The sequence below is a fragment of the Fringilla coelebs genome, assembly GCF_963513975.1.
Source record: "Fringilla coelebs genome assembly, chromosome: 30".
In the NCBI taxonomy this organism is placed as follows: domain Eukaryota; kingdom Metazoa; phylum Chordata; class Aves; order Passeriformes; family Fringillidae; genus Fringilla; species Fringilla coelebs.
The window spans coordinates 1,512,010-1,537,282 of record NC_140056.1 but is presented as its reverse complement, the minus strand read 5'-3'; the positions used below and the strand labels follow the sequence as shown (position 1 = coordinate 1,537,282).

Genomic DNA, 25,273 nt, shown 5'->3' with positions numbered 1-25,273 from the left:
ACCGAGAACCGTGACGTCAGAGCCAGAGCCGTGACGTCATCCACCGGCCACTCCGTTGCCTGCCAGGGCCCGGGGCCGAGGAGGGAGATGGGCAGCGGTGCCGGCGCCGTCATCAGGCACCATGCGACCCCTCCGCGTGATGTCATATGTTTTTTTAATTATGTCACACGCCTGCTCCGCCCCACCCCGGTCAGGCAGCTGCGGGGGGGAGGGTGATTCAGGCTGCTGCGGCGCCAGATGTTCGGGAGAAGGTCCAGATGTTCCCGGGACGCCGCCCCTGCAGAAGCCCCGGGGTGGCAAAAAGCGCAGAGTAACCCGGTGGGTTGGAGGGGTTTTGGGGGCCGGCTCTGTACTCCCCCTTCTCCCAGAGCCCCCGAACGCCGCACAGGACCCGGGGAACGGGTGCGATACTGATTCCTCCTACGCGTGGGTCCCGGCCAGCGCTTCAAGCCCCTTCCCCACTCGAGACCATCCTGGACAGCGGCGTGGGGAGGCCGGGAAGCCCCTTCCCAGTCCCGAACAGCCGCGGCGGGTGTCCGCTCTCCCGGGATGTCCCGGTACGCCGTGGACAAGCCGCGCTCACGGGGCCCCCGGGCGCGTTTGATGCTCGGAATGGCAGCACGGAGAGTTCACTGGTGCCACGGCGGGAGAAACCGGGGAGAACGCGGGGATCCCGCGGCCCTACCCCAGCCCCGGTACCGCATCCCCAGCCCCGGCAGCACCGGCCCCGCCGCCCTCGGTTCTCCCCGGTGGCACCGCGATGCGGCAGCGCCCCCTAGCGGCCCCGAGGTGGCCGTGCCCCGTGCTGCCCCGCCGCTCCGGTGGGCGCGGGGGTCGGAGCGGCCGAAGGAACGCCCCGGGGCGGGGCGGTACCCCCGTGAAGAACGAAGTCCCCCCAAGGAACGAGGACTCCTTTTCAGTGCCCCCGCTCCCGGGTTCGGTTCGGTACCGGAGGGCACAGCAGCGGCGGGCACAGCCCGGGACCAGCCACGGGCTAGGACCCCAGGACGGGGACTGGGGTTCAAACCGTGAGGGGAGGGTGCAGCCCGGGACCAACGGCCCGGTGCACACGGGAACAATGGTGCCACGGAACCGGGGCTGCCCCGGTGCGAGGGCACCCCACGAGAATGGGTGGGGGGCACCCACGGGGATGGGCGGCGGGCCTGGAAGGGCGGCAAAGAGGGACCTGATTAGAGCAGGAGTAGGGTCAGGAGTGGGTGCCACAGATGGGGCAGGGGGACACGCGCGGGTGCGAGCAGTGGGTGTGTGGCGGCTGCAGGGGGGTCACGAGTGGGATTTGGGGTAAGAGTGTGGTCCTGACTGGGGACAGGAATGGGGAGATACGGGCTAAGAGTGGGGTCACGACTGCGTGGGGGCTGATACGGGACGGACGCGGAGCCGGCGGGTGCCGCAGCCCCTCGGTGGCGACGTCCGGGGATCCCAGGTCTTGCCGAGACTGGTCCCGGTCCCGGTGCCCTCCCATCCCTCCGCTCACGCGTCTCCTCCCTCTTCCTGCGCTCGGCGCTTCCCGGCGGAGCGGGGCCGCCGCGGGGACCGGCCGCGCCCGCCGCCGCTATGGAGTGAACGAGAGGCCGCGGGGACCGGCCGCACTGGCCGCCCCCCGCCCGCGGCTGCTCTCGCCAGGTAACGGCGAACGGGACGCAGGACTCCGCCGCTGCTTGGAACCCGCCGCGGCCCGGAACTCGTGCAGGGGCACCGAGCTGGAAGCCGGGGGGGGACGGAGCTCTGCGGGGTATCCCAGGGGCGGGGGCTGCACGGGGCTGGGGGGGCTGTCCAGGGGCACCTCCCTGCTCCGGGGGTGGGCAGTGCGACGTGTGACAGACTGAGGGGGAGGTCCCCCCTGTCAGCCCCTCACTGGGGTGTTTGGGGATGGGATGGGGAAGGGGTTCCGGCACCGGCGGCACCGAGGCTGCATCGGCCGGCCAGCTCGGCCCGAAGTCCGGAGCAGCCACTGTTGTGTGCAGAGGATCGCACCCAGCTCTGCTGGCACCCTGCTCTCCTGGCTGGACGCTGTTTGGGGACAGGGTGTGCGTGGGGCAAAGGAAGACCCCTTCCTTCCCGTGTCCCACCGGGGGACCTCGACAGCGAGTTCCTGGGACGGGAGCGGCACCAAATCCAGGCCGGGCTCCCTGAGCTGTGAGTCATCCTGGGCTGGGTCGGCTGGGAAGGCCCCGCTCCTCTTCCTACGAACCGGAGGAACTTTCATGCCCCGAGCGGTCAGCCCCTCCAACACGTGGGTGTCCTCCCCTCCTCGTGGCACTGTCACCAGTGTCCCACCGTGTCCTGTGTTCTGGCTTCGGCTGGCAGCGGTGGCGTCCTCAGCACCCCGGGGAAACTGAGGCACGCTGAGGGGCAGAAATGTTCCTCGGGCTCTTCCCGGCGAGGGCAGAGTCAGAGAGATGTCCGGGTATTCACAGCATTTGGAAAACCTCGGAATATCTGTCGGTGCGAAACCCCCGAGGAATCTCGGGGCGGGCAGGATAGGCAGCGTGCTCTGAGTGCCCCGCGGGGTGAGGAGGGTGCAGAAGGCAGGGAGATCTCAGAGCCAGGCTGGGAGATGGCAGAGGGGTCGTGGGCAGCGGTGGGATCCATCCCCGTCTCCCCGACACAGCCTGCCTGAGGGTCGGGGGCTGCGGTTGGCTGCCAGCAAGGGCGGGTGGTTAATGAGTAACATCCGTGGGATGTACGGCAGCACCTCGGGACCGGGAAGGGGACGGGGAGTGTACGGCAGTTCCAGCTTGGGAACAGGGTTTCCTGTTGCAGTCAGAGCACAAAGCCCGTACTGAGACTGTGGGGGTCCCTGCGCCCCCTCTCCGTGCCTGGGCTCCTCCTGAGCCACCTTCTCGCCTGGGAGTCCCCCAGCCCCACGGGTAGGCAAAGCCGTTCGGGTGGAGGAGGAAGCGAAAGTGGCTGCGTGGAGGGCGTTTGGGGAGGGGGAGCGGGTGGGGGGCGGCTTCTTCCCCTCCCCGGGTGCCGTGTCCTGCCCCGTGTCGAGCCGGTTTCACCGGCCACAACACAGCTGCAACCTCCGCTTCCCGGGGTGACCTGGAGGAGGGTCCCCATGAGATGTTGCCCCCAGGAGGGAAGTGGGAAAAGCAGAAGAGGGAAATCTGGAAAGTGGGATTGGAAGGATTCAGGGTATGGCTGGGCTGAAGGAGTTGCAGTGATTGATGCCAGGAGGGGACAGGCAGATCCCCCGCCTCGAGCTCCTCCTGGGCTGTGGGAGGAAGGAGCAGAGCAGCTTCTCCTGCAGGCTCTCAGCAGATCCAGGCATGCCTGGCTTAAGGCTTACGCTCTAGGTTGGCGCTTCCAGCCAGCAGCTGCCTCCCAGGGCTGAGCAGAAATACAGGTTTAATGGTGAAGGAGGATGGGGATTAACCTCGAGGGTGGCAAAAGGAGAGGCTGTTTTTCCTCCTCCTGACAAGAATCCCACTGGGACTGTGGGGAAAAGCCCAGCAGCATTCCCAGAATTGCTGCGTGCATTTCCCACCGGGCATTGACCCCTCGGAGTAACCTCACGCCCCGCGGTGAATCCTCGGGAACGGTTTACTCCGGGCAGCGTGGAGTCGAAAGCAAAAGCATTTCTGGAAGGCGTCAGCCTCCAGCCACCATGACCGGTCCCCTCCTGGGCTGGCACACGGTGCTCCGTGAGGGCTGGCGACCCCGGGGCGCTCCCGCCGCGGGGCTCGGGGCAGGCCGCAGGCGTTTGTTTGCTCCGGCCGCGACGTTGCCCAGTGACGCCGGCTTCCTTCCCCTCGCAGGCTTCTCGGAGTCTCTCAGCTCCACCTCCGCCCTGCGCCTTCGGCGGCTCCGCGCGGCCCAGGCCCGTGGGGAACAACGCGCTGCCCGCGGGGGCTCGGGCCGTGGCCGCGGCTCCGCGCTCGCCCGTTCGCCTGAGGGCACGGCGGGCCAGGCCCGCGCCGCCCGGGGGTCCCGCCGCTGCCCGGCCCCTCGGCTGGGCCGTGAGACGCCGGCGCTGCGGGATCCGCCGCGGGATCGGGCCTTGGCCCCGGGCGGGGCCGGCGGAACCGGCAGCGAGGTGTGTGTGTGTGTGTCGGCGTGGAGACCCCCCTGGCCGGCCGGGCCCGCGGGGCTGCGGCGGGGCCCGAGGGGGCGACCGGGGCGGGAGGAAGGGCGGGAGCTGCCGGGAAGAGGCGCGGGCAGTGCTGAGGGGACGGGCTGGGAATGTTGGGGTTCCAACGCCCACCTTGGGGTGCGGTGGGGCTGTGAGCCTCCAGCCCGGGCATTCCAGGTGGAATTCCCTATGTAGCACCTCATTCCGGTTCTGTTCTTGCTTTTCCTGATCTCTGCAGCCCACCGAGCGTGAGGGGTGGTTGGGGAAGGGGGGCTCCTTGCGGGGGACCGCTGAGGAAGTTCTGGGGGGCAGCCAAGCCACCTCACTGGGGTCACCCCAGTGGAACGGCCTCACCAAGTTTGGGGGAGTTCACGCTTCTCCCACTGCCCAGGAGTTCCGCACTCTTCCAGCTCTCCCATGCCAAGTCCAGCAGTGTTTGCCCATCCCTTTGAAAGTCCTTGTGGCAGAAGGAGCAGGAAATCCCCAGAGATGCAGGAAACTGAGGCACAAGTGGGCTGCCAGCCCGCCCAGGATTGCCCAAGAAGCTGATCCTGGATCAACCTTCCCACTCCTTCTTCTCCTCCTCCCCAGCAGCCCCAGCCCAGGAGAGTGGAGCAGGTTCAGACGTGGAGGGACGAGCAGCAGCTCTCGCACCCTCCCTGAGGGGCTCTTGGCCCTCAAGGGCTGGCTGGGGGCTGCTCAAATGGTCCTACCCCCATCCCCTCTCCTGTCTTCAGGTGACTGTTCCAAGATGTCCCTCTGGAACCTTGTGTCCCACATGCCACCAGAAGAGTTCAGCAGCCTCTCCACGGAGTTTCCCCGGAGCCTGCGCTGCCTCCTGGCCGAGTGGCTGGAGAACCAGCCCTGGTGAGTCTCCCTGGACCCTTCCTCCCCGCAGCAGCGTGGCACTGGGGGTCACACAGGGGCAGGTGTGGGATCCACGCCCATTCTCCCAACTTTTCCCCTCTCCAGGGAGTTCATCAATGGCTCAGACGCCTTCTGCACCAGCATGGCCAGCAGGATGCTCTCGGACATGCTGGAGAAACTCCGCAGCGCTGCCGGCAGCGATGGGCAGCAGTGCCAGATCCTGCAGCAAGTCAGCACCATCGAGGTGTGCAGGGACCCTGGGGCTGGGTCATGCTGGGATTGCAGCCAGCTCCCAGGAATCTTGATTATTTTATGCTGCAAGGTCTCAATGCCTAAGGATGGTCCCTGGGACACCTTTTTCCAGGCTTGTGAGCAATAAGCAGACTCAGCAGTTTGGTTTTTGGGGTGTTCCACAGGACGGAGTTTGGTTTTTTTTTTTGCTGTCCCAGGTTCTGTGGCCCAATGGCCCACAGGGAGCTGCCACATTTTCCCTGAAAGGGTCCTGCGGGGACCCTCCTGAGCCCCTCAGCCCCCACAGCCCCAGTTGACCCCAGCTGTTGGTACCTGGGGGCTGTCTCAGCAGCTGTTCCCCATTTTCTGCTTGAGTGTTTGATTTCTCCTTCCTCCAGGCTGTGTGGGTCTGCATTTCCTCCTGCCCTGAGCTCCGAGTTTCATTTTTAGGGCTCTTTCTCTTATCAAGGCTGTTGGAATTGCTCTGTCCCTTTCACAGCCCTCTGATTTATCTCCTCTGGCCAGTGGAGCTCAGAGCACCACGGCTGAGCAGGGCTCCCTCCCAAAGCCCCATTCTGGTTGAAAACTTTGCTTTTTTGGTAACAGACCTTTTTAATATCCAGCATTTGGGAAGGGATCAGCTTTAGTCACAACTTCTGGGGAGAAGGGTGACTTTTCAAAACAAGACTTTGTTGCTTTGATGCTTTTTGCTGTAGGAAACAAGCAGATGTTTCAGCTTAGGGATTTTTTATTATTTAAAATGCTGACGCAGAGCAGCCCTCCTGTGTTCCCTCCTCCCTCCATCCCTCATCCCAGAACACAAAATCCTCATTCCTCCGTGCCCAGCCAGGCTGTTCCCTGTTCTTGGTGCTGCTGTGACCAGGTGATCCCAAGGATGGGCAACCCCAGGGCTGGGGGTTGCAGGTGGGAGCCAAACCTGGGCCTCTCATCCCCTGAATCCCATTTTCCCTGGAAAAGCCCACGGGGCTACCAGTGCTACATCCAGACCCCCACATTGGAGCTCCCACCGGCACAGGAACCCACCAAGCACGTCATCAGCCATTCCCCCTTTGTGTTTCTGCTGCTGTTTTGGGAAGTAGCTAATTTGGGAAATGCGTGAAGGCCGGAGGAGCTGGCACAGGACACGGGAGGCAGAGCCAGCAGGGGAATTCCTCTCCCTGTTTTTTCAGTGGAAAGCATTGATCCACCCAGGGCAGCTGGGAGAGTCTCCCCCAGGTGTCAGGCTGGAGGCTGGAGGAAATGCTCACAGGAATGGAGAATTCCTTCAGTTTCGATTTTTTTTTTCCCTCTATTTGAAGTTGATTCTTCTACTTTTTATACAAAAAAAATCTGGAGTTGGAGTCAATGATCCTGACGTTCCCTCCAACTCCAAAGTGGTTTTAAAGCTGCAAATCAGTTCTGTGGTGTTGTGGAACCCCTGAATTACCTTGTCCAGGCGTTGTGGGAAGGGGCTGGGGTGGGAGGGGGCCAGGAGCAGGGTGCACGTGTCCTGTCCCCCCTGACACCCCCCATTTGTGTCCCCCCAGAGCACCTTCCGCCGGGACCCGCTGCGGCTGGTGGCCGTGGTGAGAGCCGTCCTGGAGGGCGAGAAGGCAGCCGTGCTCAAACGGGTGGGTGCCCCCTGCCCCCCTCCCGGGCACCCCGAGGTGCAGCCCCGGCCACAACCCCCGCTGACCCCGCTCTGCTCTGCCCCAGGACCACCACCTGCCCCTCAGCTTCCACCGGCGGCAGGAGGAGCTGAAGTTCAGCCTGGGGCTGCAGCGGCTGCAGCACCGAGTCCGTGAGATCCAGGCGCTCCAGGAGGAGGGGCCGGGGCGGGACGGGGCTGTGCAGAGCCCCGTGGCTCCCAGGGAACTGCCCACCCTCATCCTGGAGGCTGTGAAGGAGCTGGAGGCGGCCAAACAGCAGGTCCTGAAGAGGATCCAGATTTGGAAGAGACAACAGCAGCTGGCAGGGAATGGGGCCATCTTTGAGGAGAATCTGGCACCGCTGCAGAAGAGGTGAGGGGGCACACGGCAGGGCTGGGGGATCCTGAGCAACCTCCTACTCCCTCAACCAGCCCAAAGGGCTCTGGGTGAGTGAGGGTAGGGTGCTGAGGATCCCCCTTTCCCCAGGTGTGAGAACCTGGTCGAGGTTTACTTCCAGCTGCAGCAGCAGGTGATGGCAGCAAGCACAGAGCTGGGGCCTGAGCTGCTGCCCCGGCTCCTGGAGCGCTTCAACGAGGTGTTGTCCGGCCTGGTCAAGAGGTAACAGGCTGGGGGGCTGTGGTGGCCAGGGGTTGAGGTGGTCTGCAGGGGCTGGTGGCTGTGCCAAGTGCCACGGTGTCCCTTTGTCCCTCAGCTCCTTCCTGGTGGAGAAGCAGCCCCCACAGGTGCTGAAGACCCAGACCAAGTTCCAGGCAAGCGTCCGGTTCCTGCTGGGCCCGCAGCTGCTGAAGGCAGCGCCCAAGCCCTACACGGTGAGGGCTGACATGGTGACAGAGAAGCAGGCACGAGAGCTGGAGCTCAGCAACTACAGCAACACCCTCAGGTGAGCAGTGGGTGTGGGGGCAGGGGGTTTCCCCACCACCATTCCCGCCCTGACCCCCTCCTCTGCCCAGTGAGAGCACGGGGGAGATCTTGCACAATACGGTGGCCCTGGAGACCAACCCCACGAGTGGGAACTGCTGTGCCAACTTCAAAAACGTGGTAAGTGCCACCAGCTAGGGGCTGGGCTGGGGGCTCCATTGGGTTTTGGGGGGTCCCAAGGCTGGGGATGCTCAGCTCTCCCTCCCCAGCTGCTGAAGAAGATCAAGCGCTGCGAGCGGAAGGGCTCCGAGTCAGTGACAGAGGAGAAATGCGCCGTCCTGTTCAGCACCAATGTCACCTTGACCCCCAGCAACGTCTCCATCCACCTCCAGGTACCATGGGATGTGGCTGGATGTGCTGAGCCTTCCCCTGTGGGATGTGTGTGCTGCACTGGGACAATCCCAGAGCAGCCACCATGCCTGGCTCAGGGCCACTCTGTGCCCCCAGGTCCTGTCTCTGCCCATTGTGGTCATCGTCCATGGGAACCAGGACAACAATGCCAAAGCCACTGTGCTGTGGGATAATGCCTTCTCTGACATTGTGAGTGCCACGAGCTGGAGGGAAGGAGCTGGAACCTGGGGCTGACTGGGCTTTGCACTCCCACCAGTGCAGGTGGGAGCAGGAGCCCAGGGGTGGGACATGGTGGGCATCCTGTCCTGATGGCCCCTGCCCGGCAACAGGACCGGGTGCCCTTTGTGGTGGCTGAGCGGGTACCCTGGGACAAGATGTGTGACACCCTGAACCTGAAGTTCATGGCAGAGGTGCAGACCACTAAGGGGCTCCTCAAGGAGCACTACTTCTTCCTGGCCCAGAAGATCTTCAATGACCACAGCGCCAGCCCCGAGGACTTCCAGAGCCGCCACGTCTCTTGGGCCCAGTTCAACAAGGTGACTGGGAGGGATGGCCAGGGTGGGCAGGGGCCAGCCTGACCAAGGGGAGCCTCATGGCACCTCTCTGCCTCAGGAGATCCTCCCTGGCCGGGGATTCACCTTCTGGCAGTGGTTTGATGGAGTCCTGGACCTCACCAAGAGATGCCTCAAAAGTTACTGGTCGGACAGGTGGGTGCCCCAGGGCTGGGCTTTGGGGGGTCCTGATCCCACCCCACTTCCATGGGTGGTCCTGATCCCTGTTCCCCACCTTGCCACCTCTCCAGGCTCATCATGGGCTTCATCAGCAAGCAGTATGTGTGCAAGCTGCTGAGCATGCAGCCAGATGGGACCTTCCTGCTCCGCTTCAGCGACTCCGAGATCGGGGGCGTCACCATCGCTTATGTCATGCGGGGCAAGGACGGTGAGACGGGGTCAGGTGCTGTGCAGGAGGGGGGTCCTCACTGCCAGGGGGTGTGAGCAGTTCCAAGAACCAACACTGGAATGCAGTGACGTGTCTCCCCTCGCTCAGGCTCCAGCCAGGTGGAAAACATCCAGCCCTTCTCTGCCAAGGATCTGTCCATCCGCTCCCTCGGCGACCGCATCCGGGACCTGGGGCAGCTCCGTAACCTGTACCCCAACATCCCCAAGGACCAGGCCTTTGGGAGTCACTACAACAGTGAGTGGGGAGGGCCTGGATGGGCCCTGGGCTGCCCCTCTGCACCCCAGAAATGCTGCAAGGGGGGTTATGGACCAAGCCTTTGGGAGTCACTACAACAGTGAGTGGGGAGGGCCTGGATGGACCCTGGGCTGCCCCTCTGCCCCCCAGAAATGCTGCAGGGGGGGTTATGGGTCTCAGCCAGGTGGCCTCAGGGCTTTCAGGAGCAACTGGGACTGGTAGAGATGGTTGGCAGGGCATGGTGAGGGTGGTGGTTCATGGATGTTTCTCCTCCCTGAGCAGAAGAGCAGACAGGCAAGGACGGCCGGGGCTACGTCTCCACTGCCATCAAGATGACTGTGGAAAGTGAAAGGTGGGTGTGAGACCATATCTGTGCTGCAGGCGTGTGCACGTGGGCCAGGGTTTGCACAGACCCCTGGCCAGCCTGAGCATCCCCCTGGGAAGGGAAATCCCTGACTGGGAAAATCAGAGCTGTGCTGGTGAGCATGCAGCTGGGACACATCTGTGCATCTCCCACTCTCCCCTCGAGCACCCAGTGGCACATGTACCACTTCAAAACCTGGACCTGACAGTGCTGATGGGCTCCATGTGCTTTTGCAGGGACCAGCAGCTTCCAAACACCGTGGGGGCCCCCCCTGAGGCTCCCCAGGCACCAATGTTCAACCTGCCCATGCTGCAGCACGAGCTGCACCCTGAGAATCTACAGCCACTGCTGGCCCCCATCTGGTGAGTGCCCTGCTGTGAGGCGTGGGGTGGGGGCTGTGGCAGTGCCCCCCCTCAATCTGAACCTCTCTGTGTGTGCACTGCAGCCCCCCCACTCCATTCTGCCCCCAGCCCATGCCCGGGGGCTACCCCACGGTTGAGAGCAACATCATGATGGTGCCCGACAGGCTCACCCCCCCCTTCCACAGGTAGGAGCAGGGCAGGGTGGGGGGCAGGGTGGACACCCCTCCACCCCCAGCAGGGTCAGGGGTGTTCCCCCCTCTCTGAGTGCTCCTGCTCCCCACAGCCCATCACCAATGCTCTCGCCTCCCTCGCTGTCCCACTGCCAGGACCCTGCCTTCAGGACCCCTGGGTAAGATCTGGCACAAAGGTGCAAGGGGGGCACCATGCCCTGCACCCCTTTCCTTCCCCCCACCCAATCCCAGGCTGGCAGTGCTGGAGTGGCCCCCCCAGCTGACCAGTGCTCCCAGGAGGAGCCCCCCACAAACCAGTGCCCCCCCAATACCGTGGGGCTGGTGAGTGCCCTGGGGGACAGGATCTACACCATTCTTTGCCACCCCAGACCCTTCATGCCCAACCAGTACATGCCCGGGGAGGTCTCGCAGCTGCTGCCCGCGGGTCCCTCTGCGGAGCCGCAGGACGAAGAAATGCCCGAGCTGCCCCCGTTCCAGCCCGTGGAGGAAGCGTCGCTGCAGAGCCCTCCGCGGTGGTAAGCACGGGGAGGGGTCAGCTGGGGGAAGCCCCTCCCAGTCGCCACCCGGTCACCCTGCTGCTTCTGTCCCCAGGATGTCGCCCGGCATGGATCAGCCATCAGCCTCGGAGTTGGAGCAGCTCCTGGAGGTACCCCTGTTGCCCCCCTTCGCGCCCCTCCCGCAGCACAGCGGGTACCCCAATTCCAGCCTGTCCTCCTGGGGGCTGGGGGACGCGCGGTGGGATGACAGCATCCGGCCGGGACACGCGTGAGGGGACTCCTGGTGGAGGGGGGGGGGACATCGGACTGGGACCCCCCCTCCACTCCCTCCCAGCCTTGCCTGGGTTCATGGACTTGCTGCGACTCCTGCAGGAGTGGAAACTCCAGCTGGGAAAGGCGGGGTTGGGGGGATTTGGGGTAACCCCCGCCCCCCCCCCCCCCCGCCGCTGCCGGGGGTCCGCGGGTGAGGGGATGCGGGCGCAGGGGGCCCCGTCCTGCGTGGGGGGCACCGGCAGCCGCACGCGGTGCCCCCAGCCCACGCCCGCCGGGATGAGTCACCGCGGGGGCGGGAGGCGGCAGCGCGAACGGCGCCGGGGCGGAGGTGCCAGCCCGGTGCCCCCGGCGAGGGGGGGACACCGGGACCCCCATGGAGGGGGGACACGGCCCCCCCGCACCCCCGCAGTCAGCGCTTGCTTTGGGGTTTTGAGCTGTTCCTCACCCCCTCTCCCCCCCCACCTCCAGGCTGGAGCAGGGGGCTAGGAAGATAAGCCATAAAATAAAGTTTTATTCCAAAATAACAAAATAAATAATCTACTGTACACGGTACAAAGGAAGAGTCGCTAATGCTCTAAAAAGACACCACACAGTCCTAACGGGGTGGGGGGGGCGGGTGGGAACCCCGGGGCTGGGCACGGTTTGTAGGGATGGGGGGGGGCAAGGAGGAGGAACCCCGAGGGATTTTGGGGTGGGGTCGGGGTGGGGTGGGGGAACAGCACCTCCCCAGTGCCCGTCAAACGCCGCCTGCGTCGTGCTGGGAGGGGGTGACACCCCACGGCACGTGTGACACCCCCCGGCACAGGGACCATGCTTGAAGCACACGCAGGTATCGGGGTGCGGGGGGGGGTGCGTGCGGGGGCTGCAGGGGGGGTGTGTGTATGTGGGGGGGGTATTTACAGCCGATGCGGTGCTGGGGGGGGGTCTCAGGGTGGGGTGGGGGGGTGCACAGTGAGCTGGCACGTGCTGCGGGGAGGGGGCTGGCGGCTGGTGCGTGGGCGCTGCGGGTGGGGGGGGACCGTGTGCCCGGCGTGGGCGGCAGCGCTGACGTGGGAGCGCACAGTACGACGCGTCTGTCCCCGCGCGGTGATGGGGCCCGGGGGGGGAAACGGTCAGCACGGGGCCGGGGTGGGGCTGTACAGGGTGGGCTCCAGTCCATCGAGGGCTCCCCAGCCCTGGGGGGCGGCGGGGGAGCGGAGCCGGGCGGGATGAGGGTATTGCTGCTGCGGGGAGTCGCATCCCGCCGCGGCTGAGGTAACCAGAGCGTCGGTGTGGGACGGGAGGGGGCCGGGGGGGTTGTGGCTGAGACCCCACCCCTCCCCAAGCTCCCCGGGCCCGGAGCGCCGCCGCACCCGTCCCCCAGCACGTTATTGCTTCGTTAATGGTGGCGGGGGGGCTACAGGGGCCTCACTGCCTGCTGGTCTCCTGCTCCACCTTGATGGTGCCCCGAGGGGGGTCTGGGGTGGCCGGAGGACCCCGTTCCGCCAGCCCGTCCTCGAACTCTGTGGGGAGAACACGGAGACGGTGTCAGGGCACGATTCCACAGCACAAGGCAGCGGTGCCCTCCGGACCCCAGCCCGCGGCAGAGCCCCCCCGGCCCCGCGGGGGGCTCACCTGGTCCCGGGGGCTTCCCCGGCAGGCAGGGGCTGAGCCGCCCCACGCGCTCGTGTGAGACCAGCCGGGCCAGGCGCAGCCCCTCGTCCATCAGCGTCTGCTGGAGGATGTGGCGGCTCCAGAGCCCGTGGGGAGCGAGGCCGAGGGGCACGTCCGGGGCCGCACCGGGCGGAGGGGTCAGCCGGGGACAAGCCCCCGCCGCTGCCGAGAGAGGGGCGACAATCAGCGCGAGGAGGCGGGGGCCGACCACCACGAGAGAAGGGGAGAGACCCCCACTCACCCTGCAAGTGGCCGTCGAGGCTCTCCCCGGAGAGGCTGCCCGTGTCCTCCTCCAAGCTGGCTCGGTACCCGGCCCCGGGCGGCTCCAGCCCCACCGGCAGCGCCAGGAGCTCAGGGCGGCTCTGCTCTCCCGCCTGCCAGGAGCACAGAGGTGAGCAGATCCCCTGCACCACCCACCCCAGAACACCCACGGCCATCACCCCGAGCTGGCATGGGCAGCCCCAGGCACGCTGCACTGTCACACCCACGCTCACAGGTGTGCACACCTGCACACGCTCCCCCTGCACCTGCACCCACCTCCTGCTTGAGCCGCTTGGCCACGACGGCACCGCTGTCCTCGGGATGGGCCCTGGGGGTGGAAAGGGGCTGTGTCAGGCGTGGGGGTGGCCACAGCAAGGCCCCACGCTGTGAGCAGAGCCACCAGGCAGGTGGGGCTCTGGCACGGATGGAATTGGGGGTGGAAAAAGAGAGAAGCAGCTGGAGAGCAAAGAGAAAAGGCAGGCCTGGCATGGTGGGCAGGGGACTTTGTGGATGGAGGCAAGAGATAGGGCATCCCCAGCGGCATCCCTTTGCTGCCTGGCATCCCTTCCCACGCCTGGCATCCCCGTCATTCCCATCCTCCCCGCGTCCCACGCTCCGAGGTCAGGCAGAAACCACCCACGCTGGCAAAGGGGAACTGGGGGTCGCAGGGTCCTGGCCCCATCCCGAAGTGCTGGATCAACCCCAGGGAACAAGGGGGTGACAGCCAGACCCCCCCCGCCCCAGGCCTACAAGGGTGGGGTTTCCCAGGTCTGGGCTCACCTGGCGACCTTGAGCGAGGACAGGTAGGTGCTTTCCCGTGCCACCTGTCGTGACAGCGAGAAGAGCTCGACGCGCCGCAGCAGCAGCGAGTTGTCCCGCAGGCAGAACTGGGCGGCCGCCTCATTGATGATGAGCTGGGGGCAGAGATGATGCGTGAGCGGGGACAGGGACGGCAGCACCCACGGGACAGCAGCGCCCACACAACCCTCAGCTAAGGCAGCACCGGCTCCAGCCTGGCAGATGCAACCCGCGGGGGAGGAGACCTCAAATCCCACCCACTCACCACACCTCCAGAGCCACCCCAGTCCCTGTCCCAGACCAGCACAGCCGAGAATTCCAAGCACCTCGTGCAGGGTGAGCTGCTTGCCCTCGCGGCGCCGGGCCTCGCCGCGGCCGTAGATCGCGCTGTGCCGCCGGATCTCCTCCTCCTTCTGCCGGTCGCCGTCCTCCAGCTGGAAGATGTGCCCCACAGCTTTGGCCAGCTTCTTGTTGAGCTTCATCAGCGCCCTCAGCTCGGCCTCGCCACTCCGGGGGCAGCTCTGCAGCAGCCTCTCCACGCTCTCCACCACCGTCCGTGCCAACTCCGGCTCCAGCTCCGTGCCCACCGCCTGCTCCCCGCTGCTCCCGCTCGGGGAGAAGGGGGGACCCCCCGGCTCCTCATCCCCGCCACCCTCCGACTCGGGGGTGCTCCTTCCCGGCCACGGCGGAGCCGCTGACGGTGACAGCTTCTCCCCTGGCTCCGTGGGGCTGCGGGCTGGGGGCGTCCCGGCGCTGCCGCCCCCCTTGCCCGCGGCCTCTCCGGGGCTGGCGTGCCCGTTGCTGAGTGCCTTGCGCCCACCGGCCTCGGAGAGCTTGAAGAGTGGGATGCTGCTGACCGGGACAGCCGAGACGGGCTGGCTGAAGAGCCCTGGGTTGGAGGCCCACTCACGCAGGGCCTTCTGGAGGCGGCGGACGTGGAGGGGCTTGGTGGCCATGCCCACCAGCGCCATGATCTCCAGGAACTCCTCCTCGCCCGCCTCGCAGAGCTGCTGCACGTCGTCCCCCCCTTGCTGGATGAAGGTCTCGTAGTAGCCCAGCAGGTTGGCACGTTGCAGCACCCGGTACAGCTGCAGCTCCCCCAGCGTGCGGGGCAGGGCCATGACGAGCCTGTGGTGGACAGAGGACAGACGGACTCACCACCGGGATGGACAGATGTGCAGGAGAAACCCCTCCCCACCCTTGGGTCTGGGGGTAAAGGGCAGAGGGAGCATTCTCGTGTATGGGTGTTCCAGTGTCCCCAATCCCCACGGGGCGCCCAGTCCCACCCATGTGCTCCAGACTGGGACAGTCCCTGCAGCCACAGCCCCTGGACACGGCACAGACACGAGTGGGGTCACCCTTACCCCAGCCCCTACCCTGGGCTGTGCCCAGTCTGTGCCCACCCCCAGCCAGCAGCCCCTCCATGCCAGGTCCTCCCACAGGGCAGGACACACATCTGGGGGCTTCCCCCAGCCCCCCATCCCCGTGGGTGATGTGCCACTGCCGATCCCACCGTGCCCAACATCCCCCAGGCCCCCTGCCCTGCCCGTGCCCTGTTCCCCTGTGGTCCCCTGGATGCCCCCAGGGCCACCCTTCCTTGGTGACCCCGCCCCGCTCGGTGCCCCCATCCCCACCCCTGCCCCACCTGGGCCATCCTCCCGCAGCGTCCCCGCACCTGCCCGGTGTCCTGCGGTGCCCCGAGCCCACCCTGTGCCCCATCCCACCCATTCCTGCCAGCACCACCGGGGTCACCCCTTCCCCGGGCTCTCTGCTCTGCCCGGTGACCTCCGGTGTCCCATCCCCCCGCCGTCCCCACCGTCCCTCTGTGCTCCCACCGCGGCCATCCCCCCACGAGCCCCCGGCCCCTGCCGGTACCCTCCGGTGCCGCGGAGCCCCCGGTGCCATCCTCTCCCCGTGCATCCCGGACCCGCCCGGAGCCCCGTGGCCAACACCCCTCGGGCCCCCCGCCCTGCCCGGTGTCCCCCGCCGCTCCGTCCCCCTGCGGTCCCCCCAGTCCCACCATGGCCACCGGGACTCCCGCCCCGGCCGGTGCCCCCCGGTGCCCCATCCCCGCCCGCCGTCCCCCGCTTGCTCACCGCCGCCTGGAACCGCCTCCGTCCGCTCCGCCCGCCCCGCCGGGCGGCCGGGGAGGGGCGGGGGGGCTCCGGGGCCGGCTCTAGCCGGGGGTCCGGGGGGTGCCGGGGCTCGGGGGTCCCGCGGCCGGGCCGGGCGCGCTCCCTCCGCCGCGCCGCGCCGCTCTGCGCGCCGCCCACACGGGCGGGACCGTGAAATAGCAGCGGCCCCGGCTGCGCCGCGCGTGGGAGGCCCCGGGGGCGGATCCCGCGGCTGCCGCCCCCGCCGAGCGCGGGGAACGGGGGGGCAGCGGCGGGGGCGGCAGCACCGGGCCCCCTTCTTCCCCCTCCCCCCGGCACCGGAGCAGCGGGAGGGGAGCGGGAGCGGCGCCCCGCACGGCGGCACCGGGGGTCCCGGCAGGGAGCGGGCAGGACACGCGTGGCACGGGGGGTCCGTGGGAGAGGCAGAAGCCCCCGAAGGGGACGCGGTGCTCGGTGCTGGCGTGGACGCCCTGAATCCCGGCAGGGCCGCGGGCAGCGCTCGCAGCATCCCCGGTTTCGGTGACAAGCCGAGCGGGCGCGGGGATGCTCCGGGTACCGGCACCGCTGTCCCGGCAGCGTCCCCCGCTGCCGGCGCTCTTAACGGAGGGCTGGGACTCGGTGTCACGGGCACGCACACGCTGCCACCGATGGGCTCCGGGCTGAGCAGCCCAGCGGCGCCCCGGAGCAGCGACGGAGGTTTCTCGGGTGGGCTGGGGGGATGCTGGAGCCCCTCGCCCGCAGCACCCGGGTCCCTCCCGCGGGAGGGAGGACGGGGGGATGTCACGGCCCGCACCCCGCTCCGGCCCGGCGTGGCTCGGTGCTATTTATACCGCGGCCGGCGCCTGGCGTGGGGCCAGAGCCGCCCCCGCGCGGTCCTGGCCGGGCCGGGGGGGCCGTGCCGGTGCCCGGGGCACATCCCCGGAGCTACCGGGGGAGCAGCCGGGGCATCCCGCACGGCCACGGTGCCCATGGCGGGGGTCCTGCCCCAACCCTCCCGGTTCGCCCCCTCCCCACCGCCCCCCGGTCACGCCCCCCCCTCTTTTCCAGGACCAAGCGTCCGGCGCGGCGGGGCCGTTCCCAGCCCCGGCGCTGCCCCCGGCTGACGCACATCCTCCGCCCACGGCCCCGCCGCTTCCCGGCTCCGCCGCCCACGGCCCGCGGAGGGGGAGCGGGGGGGCCGCCCGAGCCCGCTCCCCGCTGCCCGCCCACGGGCGGCCGCCGCCCCACGGGGTGGAGGGGGACGGATCCGTGCGGAGAGCGGCACCCCCTTCCCGGGGCTGGGGGACGGACGGTGCCGGCAGCGCGGCGAACCGGAGCCCCCGAGCCGGTCCGTGGGATGCGGGACCCCCTGCGCGCCGCGGGTCACCGGTGACCGCCGTGCCACGTCCGCGCTGGCAGAGACCCGTCCGGGCCTTGGGGCCGGTGGGGCCGGCGGGACCGGCGGGACCGGGGCCGGTGGGGCCGGCGGGACCCGGGACAGCGGGCTCGGCTGCTGGGGGCGGGGCGGGGGGAGAGGGGCGGGACCTGCGCGCCCCCCACGCGTGACCCGTTCACACAAACAACGCGAGGCCGCGCCCTGATAGGCGGAGGCGGTTGTCAATCACACGGAGTCTACCTGAGGGTGGTGGGCGTGGCTTGTGGTGTCTGTGCTCTGATTGGTTAAATGGCGTGTCTGTCAGAGCCGTTACCAGAGCGGGGCGGGGCTGTTCAGTGAATGGCGGGCATGTTGGTCACCGTGGTAACCGAGGGCAAGAATAAGGCTGTTTCCTGCACGCACACTGCTGATAGGCTAAAAATTCTGTCAATCAAGGCAGCAGGAGGAGAGGGGCGGGCGGGAGATCGGAGCTGAACTTTGATAGGTTATATCAGCTGTCAATCGACGGCAAAACATTGCGAGCGCCTTTTCTATTGGCTGTGGTCGCTCCTCGGCGGCCGGGCCGGGCGGGCGGCGGAAGCGGAAGCGGCCGGGCCGGGCGGGCGGCGGAAGCGGAAGCGGCCGGCGCAGCCGCGGCGGGAGGGATGAAACCGGCTCCGGGGCGGCGGCGGCGGCTCCTGGCATTGCCCGTGCTGCTGTTGCTGTTCCTGCCCTTCCTGCTCCTGAGAGCTGCAGGTGAGCGGCGCACCGGCGTCCAAGGGTGGGGACCGGGAGGAGCGGGGCGGCGGCAGCCCCTGGGGGCAGCACGGCGGGACAACGGGACCGGCCCGGTGCCCGCTGAGAGACCCCCTGCACCCTCAGGGAACCCTCTGAGCGTCTCCACGCTGAGAGGGTCGGTGGGGCTCGGTGGGACCGGGATTTCCCGTCCCGCTGTGCCGGTCCCACGGTATGACCGGGCCTTCGGTGCCGTTCGGGAGCCGCCTCACCTCGGGAGCCCAGTGCGTGCCGGAGGCACCGTCGGGTTTGGCTCGCTGAGGTCGGATTTTGGAGCTAGGAGTCGAGCCAAGCGGGGTTATCCCGGGAAAGACGCGGAGGGTGAATTCCAAGGAAAACAGCGGAGAGAGCGTGGGGGATGTGGTGAAGGAGAGCATCGACGGGGAGGAAAGGGCTGGGTGGGTGAAGCAGGGCCTGACGCCCTCCCTGTGTGCTCCCCAGGCTCCAAGGATGCCGTTATCCCCCTCCGGGAGGGGCACAACTGCCGGTACTGGGAATCCCGGCGCTTCTGCTACAACAACACCCGTGCCCCGCGATGGAACGACGTCTGGACCAGGACACAGGTGACAGCAGCAGCAGGAGGAGGCAGCAGGTCCTTCCTGCTCCAGCCCCTCCATCCATCCCTCCATCCATCCATCCATCCATCCTTTCATCCATCCATCATCCATCATCCCTCCATCCATCCATCCCTCCCTCCATCCATCCTTCCCTCCATCCATCCATCCATCCCTCCATCCATCCATCCATCCATCCATCCATCCATCCCTCCATTCATCCATCCATCCATCATCCATCCCTCCCTCCATCCATCATCCATCCATCCATCCATCCATCCATCCATCCCTCCATCCATCATCCATCCATCCTTCCCTCCATCCATCCATCATCCATCCATCCATCCATCCATCCATCCCTCCATTCATCCATCCCTCCCTCCATCCATCATCCACCATCCTCCCTCCATCCATCATCCTCCCTCCATCCATCATCCTCCATCCATCATCCTCCATCCATCATCCTCCATCCATCATCCTCCCTCCATCCCTCCCTCCATCCCTCCCTCCATCCCTCCATCCATCCATCCCCAGAATCAGTGGGTTGGAAGAGACCTTAAACATCATCGAGTCCAACCCAGCCCCAACCCCTCAACTCAACCCTGTCCCCCAGTGCCACATCCAGGCTTTGTTAAACACACCCAGGGATGGTGACTCCACCACCTCCCCTGGCAGCCATTCCAGAATTTATCACTCTTTCCATAAAAAACTTTTCCCTGCTATCCAACCTGAATTTCCCCTGGTGCAGCTGGAGGCTGTGTGCTCTGGTTGTGTCAGTGCTGCTGCAGACAGAGCCCAGCCCAGCTGAGCACAGGCACCTTTCAGGGGGTGCAGAGTGATGAGGGCACCCCTGAACACAAATCTCTGGGGCTGGACCAGCTCCTGGGGCATGAACCCTGGGGCAGAACCAGCTCCTGGGGCTGGACCAGCTCCTGGCACACAAATCTCTGGGGCAGAACCAGCTCCTAAGACAGGAATTTCTGGGACAGACCAAGCTCCCAGAACAGAACCAGCTCCTGGGGCAGGAATACTGGGGCAGAACCAGCTCCTGAGGCTGGACCAGCTTCAGCAATATGAATCCCTGGGACATCCCAAACTCCTGAAGCTGGACCAGCTCCTGGCACACAAATCTCTGGGGCAGAACCAGCTCCTGAGGCTGGACCAGCTTCAGCAATATGAATCCCTGGGGCAGAACCAGTTCCAGAGGCTGGACCAACTTCAGGAACGTGAATCCCTGGGACAGACCAAGCTGCCAGGACAGAACCAGCTCCTGGGGCAGGACCAGCTCCTGAGGCTGGAACAGTTTCAGGAATATGAATATCTGGGGCATCCCAAGCTCCTGAGGCAGGCTCAGCTCCTGGCACACAAATCTCTGGGGCAGAACCAGCTCCTGGAGCACGAACCCTGGGGCATCCCAAGCTCCTGAGGCTGGATCAGCTCCTGGCACACAAATCTCTGGGGCAGAACCAGCTCCTGGAGCATGAACCCTGGGGCATCCCAAGCTCCTGAGGCTGGACCAGCTCCTGGCACACAAATCCCTGGGGCAGAAGCAGCTCCTGAAGCTGGACCGACTTCAGGAACATGAATCCCTGGGACAGACCAAGCTGCCAGGACAGAACCAGCTCCTGAGGCAGGAGCCCTGGAGCAGAACCAGTTCCTGAGGCTGGACCAGCTCCTGGCACACAAATCCCTGGGGCAGAACCAGCTGCTGAGGCAGGAATCCCTGGGGCAGAACCAGCTCCTGGGGCATGAACCCTGGGGCAGGACCAGCTGCTGAGGCTGGACCAACTTCAGGAACGTGAATCCCTGGGACAGACCAAGCTGCCAGGACAGAGCCAGCTGCTGGGGCAGGAACCCAGTCTGATTTCTCCAGGCTAAAGCCCCCCCATTCCCCCTCTCTGCCCCCAGATCCACGTCACCAGCAGCCACACGATCCGCGTCACCCAGGTGGACAGCGAGGAGGAGCTGGAGAAGTTCAGCGTGTGGAATGTGGTGTTCTCCTTCCTGAGGGGCAAGCTCAACAACACCAGCATCGATGTGGATCTCTACAGCAACAAAACCTGCCTCAAGGTCGAGCTGCTGGAGCCTGGCACCTCCTACAACGTCGTCCTCTTCCGACGTACGTCCCCTCCCCGCGGGGGGAAAGGGGCCTGGGGCTGCCCAGGGGACAGCAGGACAGGGCAGCTCATGATCCACAGACCTGTGCCTTCCTCAGGAAGGGAATTTGGTGTGCAGAAGGAGTTTGGGGCACTTGGAGATGCAGTGCCTGTCCTGTCACCCTGTGGTAGGTGGGAGCTTCCTGCCCTGCCCCTCTCCACTGGGATCCATTTTTTTCCCAGGTTTTGATCCTAAGCTGTTCCTTGTTTTCTTCCTGGGCCTGCTGTTGTTTTTCTGTGGGGACACACTGAGCAGGTGAGATCTCTCCTTTCCCTGGTGGCTCCTGGGTGGGGGTGTTTGTGCATAGGTACCCATAAAACACCTGCTGTGATTGATTCCCTCTGTGATCACTGCAGGAGCCAAATCTTCTACTACTCAGCTGGGATCAGCGTTGGCGTGTTGGCCTCTCTGCTTGTCCTCGTCTACATGATGTCCAAAGTCATGCCCAAGGTAGGTGTCACATCTTGAACCCTTTCCATACCTGTACTGGGATGGACTGGGTTTGGTACTGAGCACCTCAGCACCTGGGGGAGGTATCCACAGCCTGCCTGTGTTCCCCCAGAAAAGCCCTGTGTACTTACTGCTGTTTGGAGGTTGGTCCTTTTCTCTGTACCTGCTTCAGCTGATCTTCAAGAACCTGCACAAGATCTGCAAGTCCTACTGGCAGTACCTGTTAGGTAGGTGGGAGCTCTGAGGTTCACCTGTTCACCAGGTGAGCATCTCCTTGTGGAGCAGAGTTGCTGAACCCTGTGGAGGAGGGTCCAGCAGTGAACCCTGCTGGTCTTGTCAGGTTCCTCCTCATCCTCACAGAGCCCCTAATTTCTGCCCCACTCCTGTGCTCCCCCACAGGTTACCTGCTCTTTGTGGGCCTCCTGAGCTTCGCCGTGTGCTACAGGTACGGCCCCTTGGAGAACCAGCGCAGCATCAACCTCCTGTCCTGGGCCCTGCAGCTCCTGGGGCTGCTGCTGATCTACTCAGGCATCCAGATCCACCCCATTGCCCTGGGCCTGGTGCTGGTGGCTGTCTGCACCAAGAACCTGGATTACCCCTTGCAGTGGGCCTTTGCTGCCTACAGGTGAGGAGCTGGGAGCTTGGGATGCCCCAGGGATTCATGTTCCTGAAGCTGGTCCAGCCTCAGGAGCTGGTTCTGCCCCAGCATTCCTGCCCAGGGGTTCTGCCCTGAGGGTTCCTGCCCCAGGGTTTCTGCCCTGAGGGTTCCTGTCCCAGAGGTTCTGCCCTGAGGGTTCCTGCCCCAGGGGTTCTGACCTGAGGGTTCCTGCCCCAGGGGTTCTGCCCTGAGGGTTCCTGCCCCAGGGGTTCTGTCCTGAGGGTTCCTGCCCCAGGGGTTCTGCCCTGAGGGTTCCTGTCCCAGAGGTTCTGTCCTGAGGGATCCTGCCCCAGGAGTTCTGACCTGAGAGTTCCTGCCCCAGGGGTTCTGACCTGAGAGTTCTGTCCCAGGGGTTCTGCCCTGGGATCCTGCCCCAGGAGCTGCTCCTACCCCATCCAGGCAGGCACTAACTGCTGTTTCCCCCCTGGCAGGAGGCTGCAGAGGTACAAGCTGAGCCCAGCCCTACCTCGGCTGCTGACAGAGGAGGAGTTTCAGCTCCAGGGCGAGGTGGAGACCCGCAAGGCCCTGGCAGAGCTGCGGAGCTTCTGCCAGAGCCCCCAGTTCTCTGCCTGGAGCACGGTGTCCCGCATCCAGTCTCCCAAAAGGTAACACCCCTGACACTGAGCTCGGGGTGGCCACCCTGTGTCCCTCTGTGCTGTCACCTCTGGCCTTGGAGACAGAGACACAGATGTGTGGTGTGTGGGGGGAAAGGATGGATAACACCAGGGGGTGGAAAGGGGTGGAAAGGATGGATAACACCAGGGGATGGAAAGGAGGAAAGGATGGATAACACCAGGGGGTGGAAAGGAAGAAATGATGGATAACACCGGGGGTGGGAATGAGGAAAGGATGGATAACACCAGGGGGTGGAAAGGAGGAAAGGATGGATAACACCAGGGGGTGGAAAGGATGGATAACACCAGGGGGTGGAAAAGAGGAAAGGATGGATAACACCAGGTCCCAGCTGCAAAATGCTTTACTTGCCTGTGTCAGGGCCTCTCCAGAGGTACTGGACACAGCTGCCCAACGTGCTGCTCCATGGTTTCTCCCAGGTTTGCTGATTTTGTGGGTGGTGCTTCCCACGTCACCCCCAACGAGGTGTCAGCCCATGAGCGGGAGTTTGGCCTGGAAAGTCTCTCCATTGATGAGGAGCTCTTCGAGGAAGATGATGATGATGATGAAGAGGAGGAAAACGTCAGTGACTCCTCTGATGGGAATCACAAGAGTGATTCCCTATTCCACAACCATGTGGATGTCCACTGAGGTCAGCTGCACTGACCTGGCCAAGGAGCAGAACCATTGCTGGGCTGCTCCAGGAGTGGTGGGGATGGTCCCTGTGGGATGGTCCTTGTGGGGTTGGACCCTGTGGGGTTGATCCTTGTGGGGAGGGTCCCTGTGGGATGGTCCTTGTGGGGAGGGTCCCTGTGGAATGGTCCTTGTGGGGTTGGTTCTTCTGGGGATGGATCCTTGTGAGGATGGTCCCTGTGGGGTTGGTCCCTGTGGGGTTGGTCCCTGTGGGGATGGTCCTTGTGGGGAGGGTCCTTGTGGGGTTGGTCCCTGTGGGGAGGGTCCCTGTGGGGTTGGACCCGGTGGGGATGGTGCTTATGGAGATGAACCTTGTGGAGTTGGTCCCTATGGGGTTGGGCCCTGTGGGGTTGGTCCCTATGGGGTTGGGCCCTGTGGGGATGGTCCTCATGGGGATAGACCCCCTCTGACAGGGAGAAGAGGGGTGTGACCTCCCTGCAGCTCCTACCTGAGGTGTGAATGCCGTTGTCAGCACAGCTCTGGCTGCTGGGGGGGGTGGGACACATGAGAAGCCCCCAGCCCAGGTTGGGGAGTCACCAGGATGCAACCTGGACCCAGCCCAACTTTTGCAGTGGATGTTTGTGAGCTCCCAGGGGGGCACCCCCAGGGCAGGGACCCCCTCCCAAACCTGGGTGCTTCTCTGGCTCCCTCCCCCAGTGTCACAGCTGTGGGCTGCAGACAGGAGCCCCTTTCCCTTTGCTGGGCACTGGGCAGCCTGGGGTGGGGATGGACCTTCCCCTCCATCTGCAGGTGCCTGAGGGTGACACACACGAGAGGAACTTTGGACCTGTACCTGCGTGCTCAGCACCTGCCTGGAGCCGTGGTGAGGGAGCTGCCAGTGTCCTGCTCCTCCTCCTCCTCCTCCTCCTCCTGGCACAGATATGTCAGAGGGCTCCAGCTGGTCGGGCCACACCTCTGCCTTGGCTTCAATCCCGTGTGGATACCAAAAACTCCTCCATGGAGCTGTGGAGCCTCAGGGTCTGCTGGCTGCCCCTGGGTGTAGTGTTGGGGTAGAAGCTGTTCTCAGCCCCCTGTGCCCGTGCCAGAGCTGAGAATGAGCGTGGATGTTCTTCCTCCCTGCCTCACTGCCCTGCTCCTGTTACTCCTCTCCCAGTGGGTGTGGGCAGGGACTGGTGGTGACCCCACTGTTGTTCCAGTGGGGAACTCTGGGGAGCTCTGCCAAAGCCCAGAGCTGGAGGGGACACCCCAGTCTATGCAACTTCCTAAGCAATAATGCTGCCCTCACCTGCTCGCAGTGTCTCAGCTGCCCTGGGGATGCCCAGCCCAGCCCCTACCTCACCTGGAGCTTCTGCCATCAGTTTGTCCCAGTCCCAGGTCTGTCCCTGTCCCAGGTGTGCTCCCCAGCCCTTGCTGTGCTTTCCTCCCTGCTCAGGTGTGAGCAAACTCTTGTTACTTTACCCCCCCCCCTCAGTGTGGTGGATGACTGATTATATTTTTAATAAAGATGTCTTTTTTAGGTGCTGAGCCTCATTTGTTCGTCCTGCTGTCACCCCAGGGCTCAGCCACCCGTGGGAGGTCATTCTGCTGGGCATGGTGTGTGGGGACACAACAACTCCTGGGTGACATTCCCTGGTTGGGCTGGGGCCAGGTGTGCTTCCCTGAGGACCAGGTGTCCTCCCTGGGGCCAGGTGTCCTCCTCGGAGCAGCCCTGAGCATTCCCGGGTCTCCAGCCCCAGCTGCTCCTGGTTCTCCAGCCCTGTTTCCCGCAGCCCAGGAGAGGAAGCTCCCTTTGTTTGCTCGGCTCCAGGATTTTCCCTGCTTGTTCCTGCTCTGAGCTGCCGGGTGGGGAAGGCTGAGCCGGGACCGCGGGCTGGGGCTGCAGCCGGCAGCACTCCTAGGGTTGGTCCCCGCTGGTTACTCCTTCGTGCCTCAGTTTCCCCAGCTGAGAGCTCTGGGGGAGGGCCTTGCGGTCCCCCCCTCCCCTCCGTGGGCCGGACGGGGCCAGCACCGGGCGCTGGGCTGGGCTGAGCCCCGTCGGTTCCGGGGCAGCTCCAGCTGAAGCCACTCCAGCCGCTCCTGCTCTGCGACCGGGAGGTGAGTCGGGGACCCAGGCAGCAGCTGAAGCACCCGAGCCCCCCAGTCCTCAGCTGGATGGGGGTACCCTGTCCCCACAACCCCCATACCACGGGGTGTGGGGAC

The 25,273-nt window shown here is 65.3% G+C and overlaps 3 protein-coding genes across 7 annotated transcripts; 2 read left to right on the top strand and 1 right to left on the bottom strand.

The window, feature by feature from the left end:
* The first annotated feature begins 1,536 nt into the window (after nucleotides 1–1,536).
* On the top strand, nucleotides 1,537–11,554 carry STAT6 (signal transducer and activator of transcription 6). 3 transcript variants are annotated; one of them, XM_084223499.1, is made up of 21 exons: nucleotides 1,558–1,644; nucleotides 3,783–4,060; nucleotides 4,834–4,963; nucleotides 5,069–5,207; nucleotides 6,742–6,825; nucleotides 6,911–7,215; nucleotides 7,330–7,461; nucleotides 7,556–7,744; nucleotides 7,815–7,902; nucleotides 7,992–8,114; nucleotides 8,230–8,322; nucleotides 8,463–8,669; nucleotides 8,746–8,840; nucleotides 8,936–9,072; nucleotides 9,181–9,327; nucleotides 9,610–9,679; nucleotides 9,928–10,053; nucleotides 10,137–10,238; nucleotides 10,337–10,402; nucleotides 10,613–10,759; nucleotides 10,836–11,554. In XM_084223499.1, the coding sequence occupies exons 3-21, from the start codon at nucleotides 4,848–4,850 to the stop codon at nucleotides 11,011–11,013; spliced, it is 2,544 nt and encodes an 847-aa protein (XP_084079625.1). In that variant the 5' UTR covers nucleotides 1,558–1,644; nucleotides 3,783–4,060; nucleotides 4,834–4,847; the 3' UTR covers nucleotides 11,014–11,554. The 3 variants fall into 3 exon arrangements, with proteins under 3 accessions (XP_084079626.1, XP_084079625.1, XP_084079624.1); XM_084223498.1 differs by lacking the exon at nucleotides 1,558–1,644 and adding an exon at nucleotides 2,760–2,891; XM_084223500.1 differs by lacking the exon at nucleotides 3,783–4,060 and having other exon boundaries at nucleotides 1,537–1,644.
* A 233-nt stretch (nucleotides 11,555–11,787) lies between these two features.
* NAB2 (NGFI-A binding protein 2) lies at nucleotides 11,788–15,950 on the bottom strand. Of its 3 annotated transcripts, none has more exons than XM_084223660.1 (6): nucleotides 15,823–15,950; nucleotides 14,053–14,854; nucleotides 13,709–13,842; nucleotides 13,205–13,256; nucleotides 12,629–13,041; nucleotides 11,788–12,516 (listed from the first exon to the last, which is right to left on the bottom strand). In XM_084223660.1, the coding sequence occupies exons 2-6, from the start codon at nucleotides 14,845–14,847 to the stop codon at nucleotides 12,411–12,413; spliced, it is 1,500 nt and encodes a 499-aa protein (XP_084079786.1). In that variant the 5' UTR covers nucleotides 14,848–14,854; nucleotides 15,823–15,950; the 3' UTR covers nucleotides 11,788–12,410. The 3 variants fall into 3 exon arrangements, with proteins under 3 accessions (XP_084079786.1, XP_084079787.1, XP_084079788.1); XM_084223661.1 differs by lacking the exon at nucleotides 15,823–15,950 and having other exon boundaries at nucleotides 12,629–12,829; nucleotides 12,909–13,041; nucleotides 14,053–14,936; XM_084223662.1 differs by lacking the exon at nucleotides 15,823–15,950 and having other exon boundaries at nucleotides 12,909–13,041; nucleotides 14,053–14,936.
* A 1,869-nt stretch (nucleotides 15,951–17,819) lies between these two features.
* Nucleotides 17,820–24,490, top strand: NEMP1 (nuclear envelope integral membrane protein 1). Its single transcript, XM_084223549.1, has 10 exons — nucleotides 17,820–17,950; nucleotides 18,431–18,552; nucleotides 20,452–20,662; nucleotides 20,883–20,955; nucleotides 21,057–21,150; nucleotides 21,263–21,377; nucleotides 21,550–21,775; nucleotides 22,240–22,413; nucleotides 22,861–23,072; nucleotides 23,864–24,490. The coding sequence occupies exons 1-9, from the start codon at nucleotides 17,860–17,862 to the stop codon at nucleotides 23,069–23,071; spliced, it is 1,317 nt and encodes a 438-aa protein (XP_084079675.1). The 5' UTR covers nucleotides 17,820–17,859; the 3' UTR covers nucleotide 23,072; nucleotides 23,864–24,490.
* The last annotated feature ends 783 nt before the right edge of the window (nucleotides 24,491–25,273 follow it).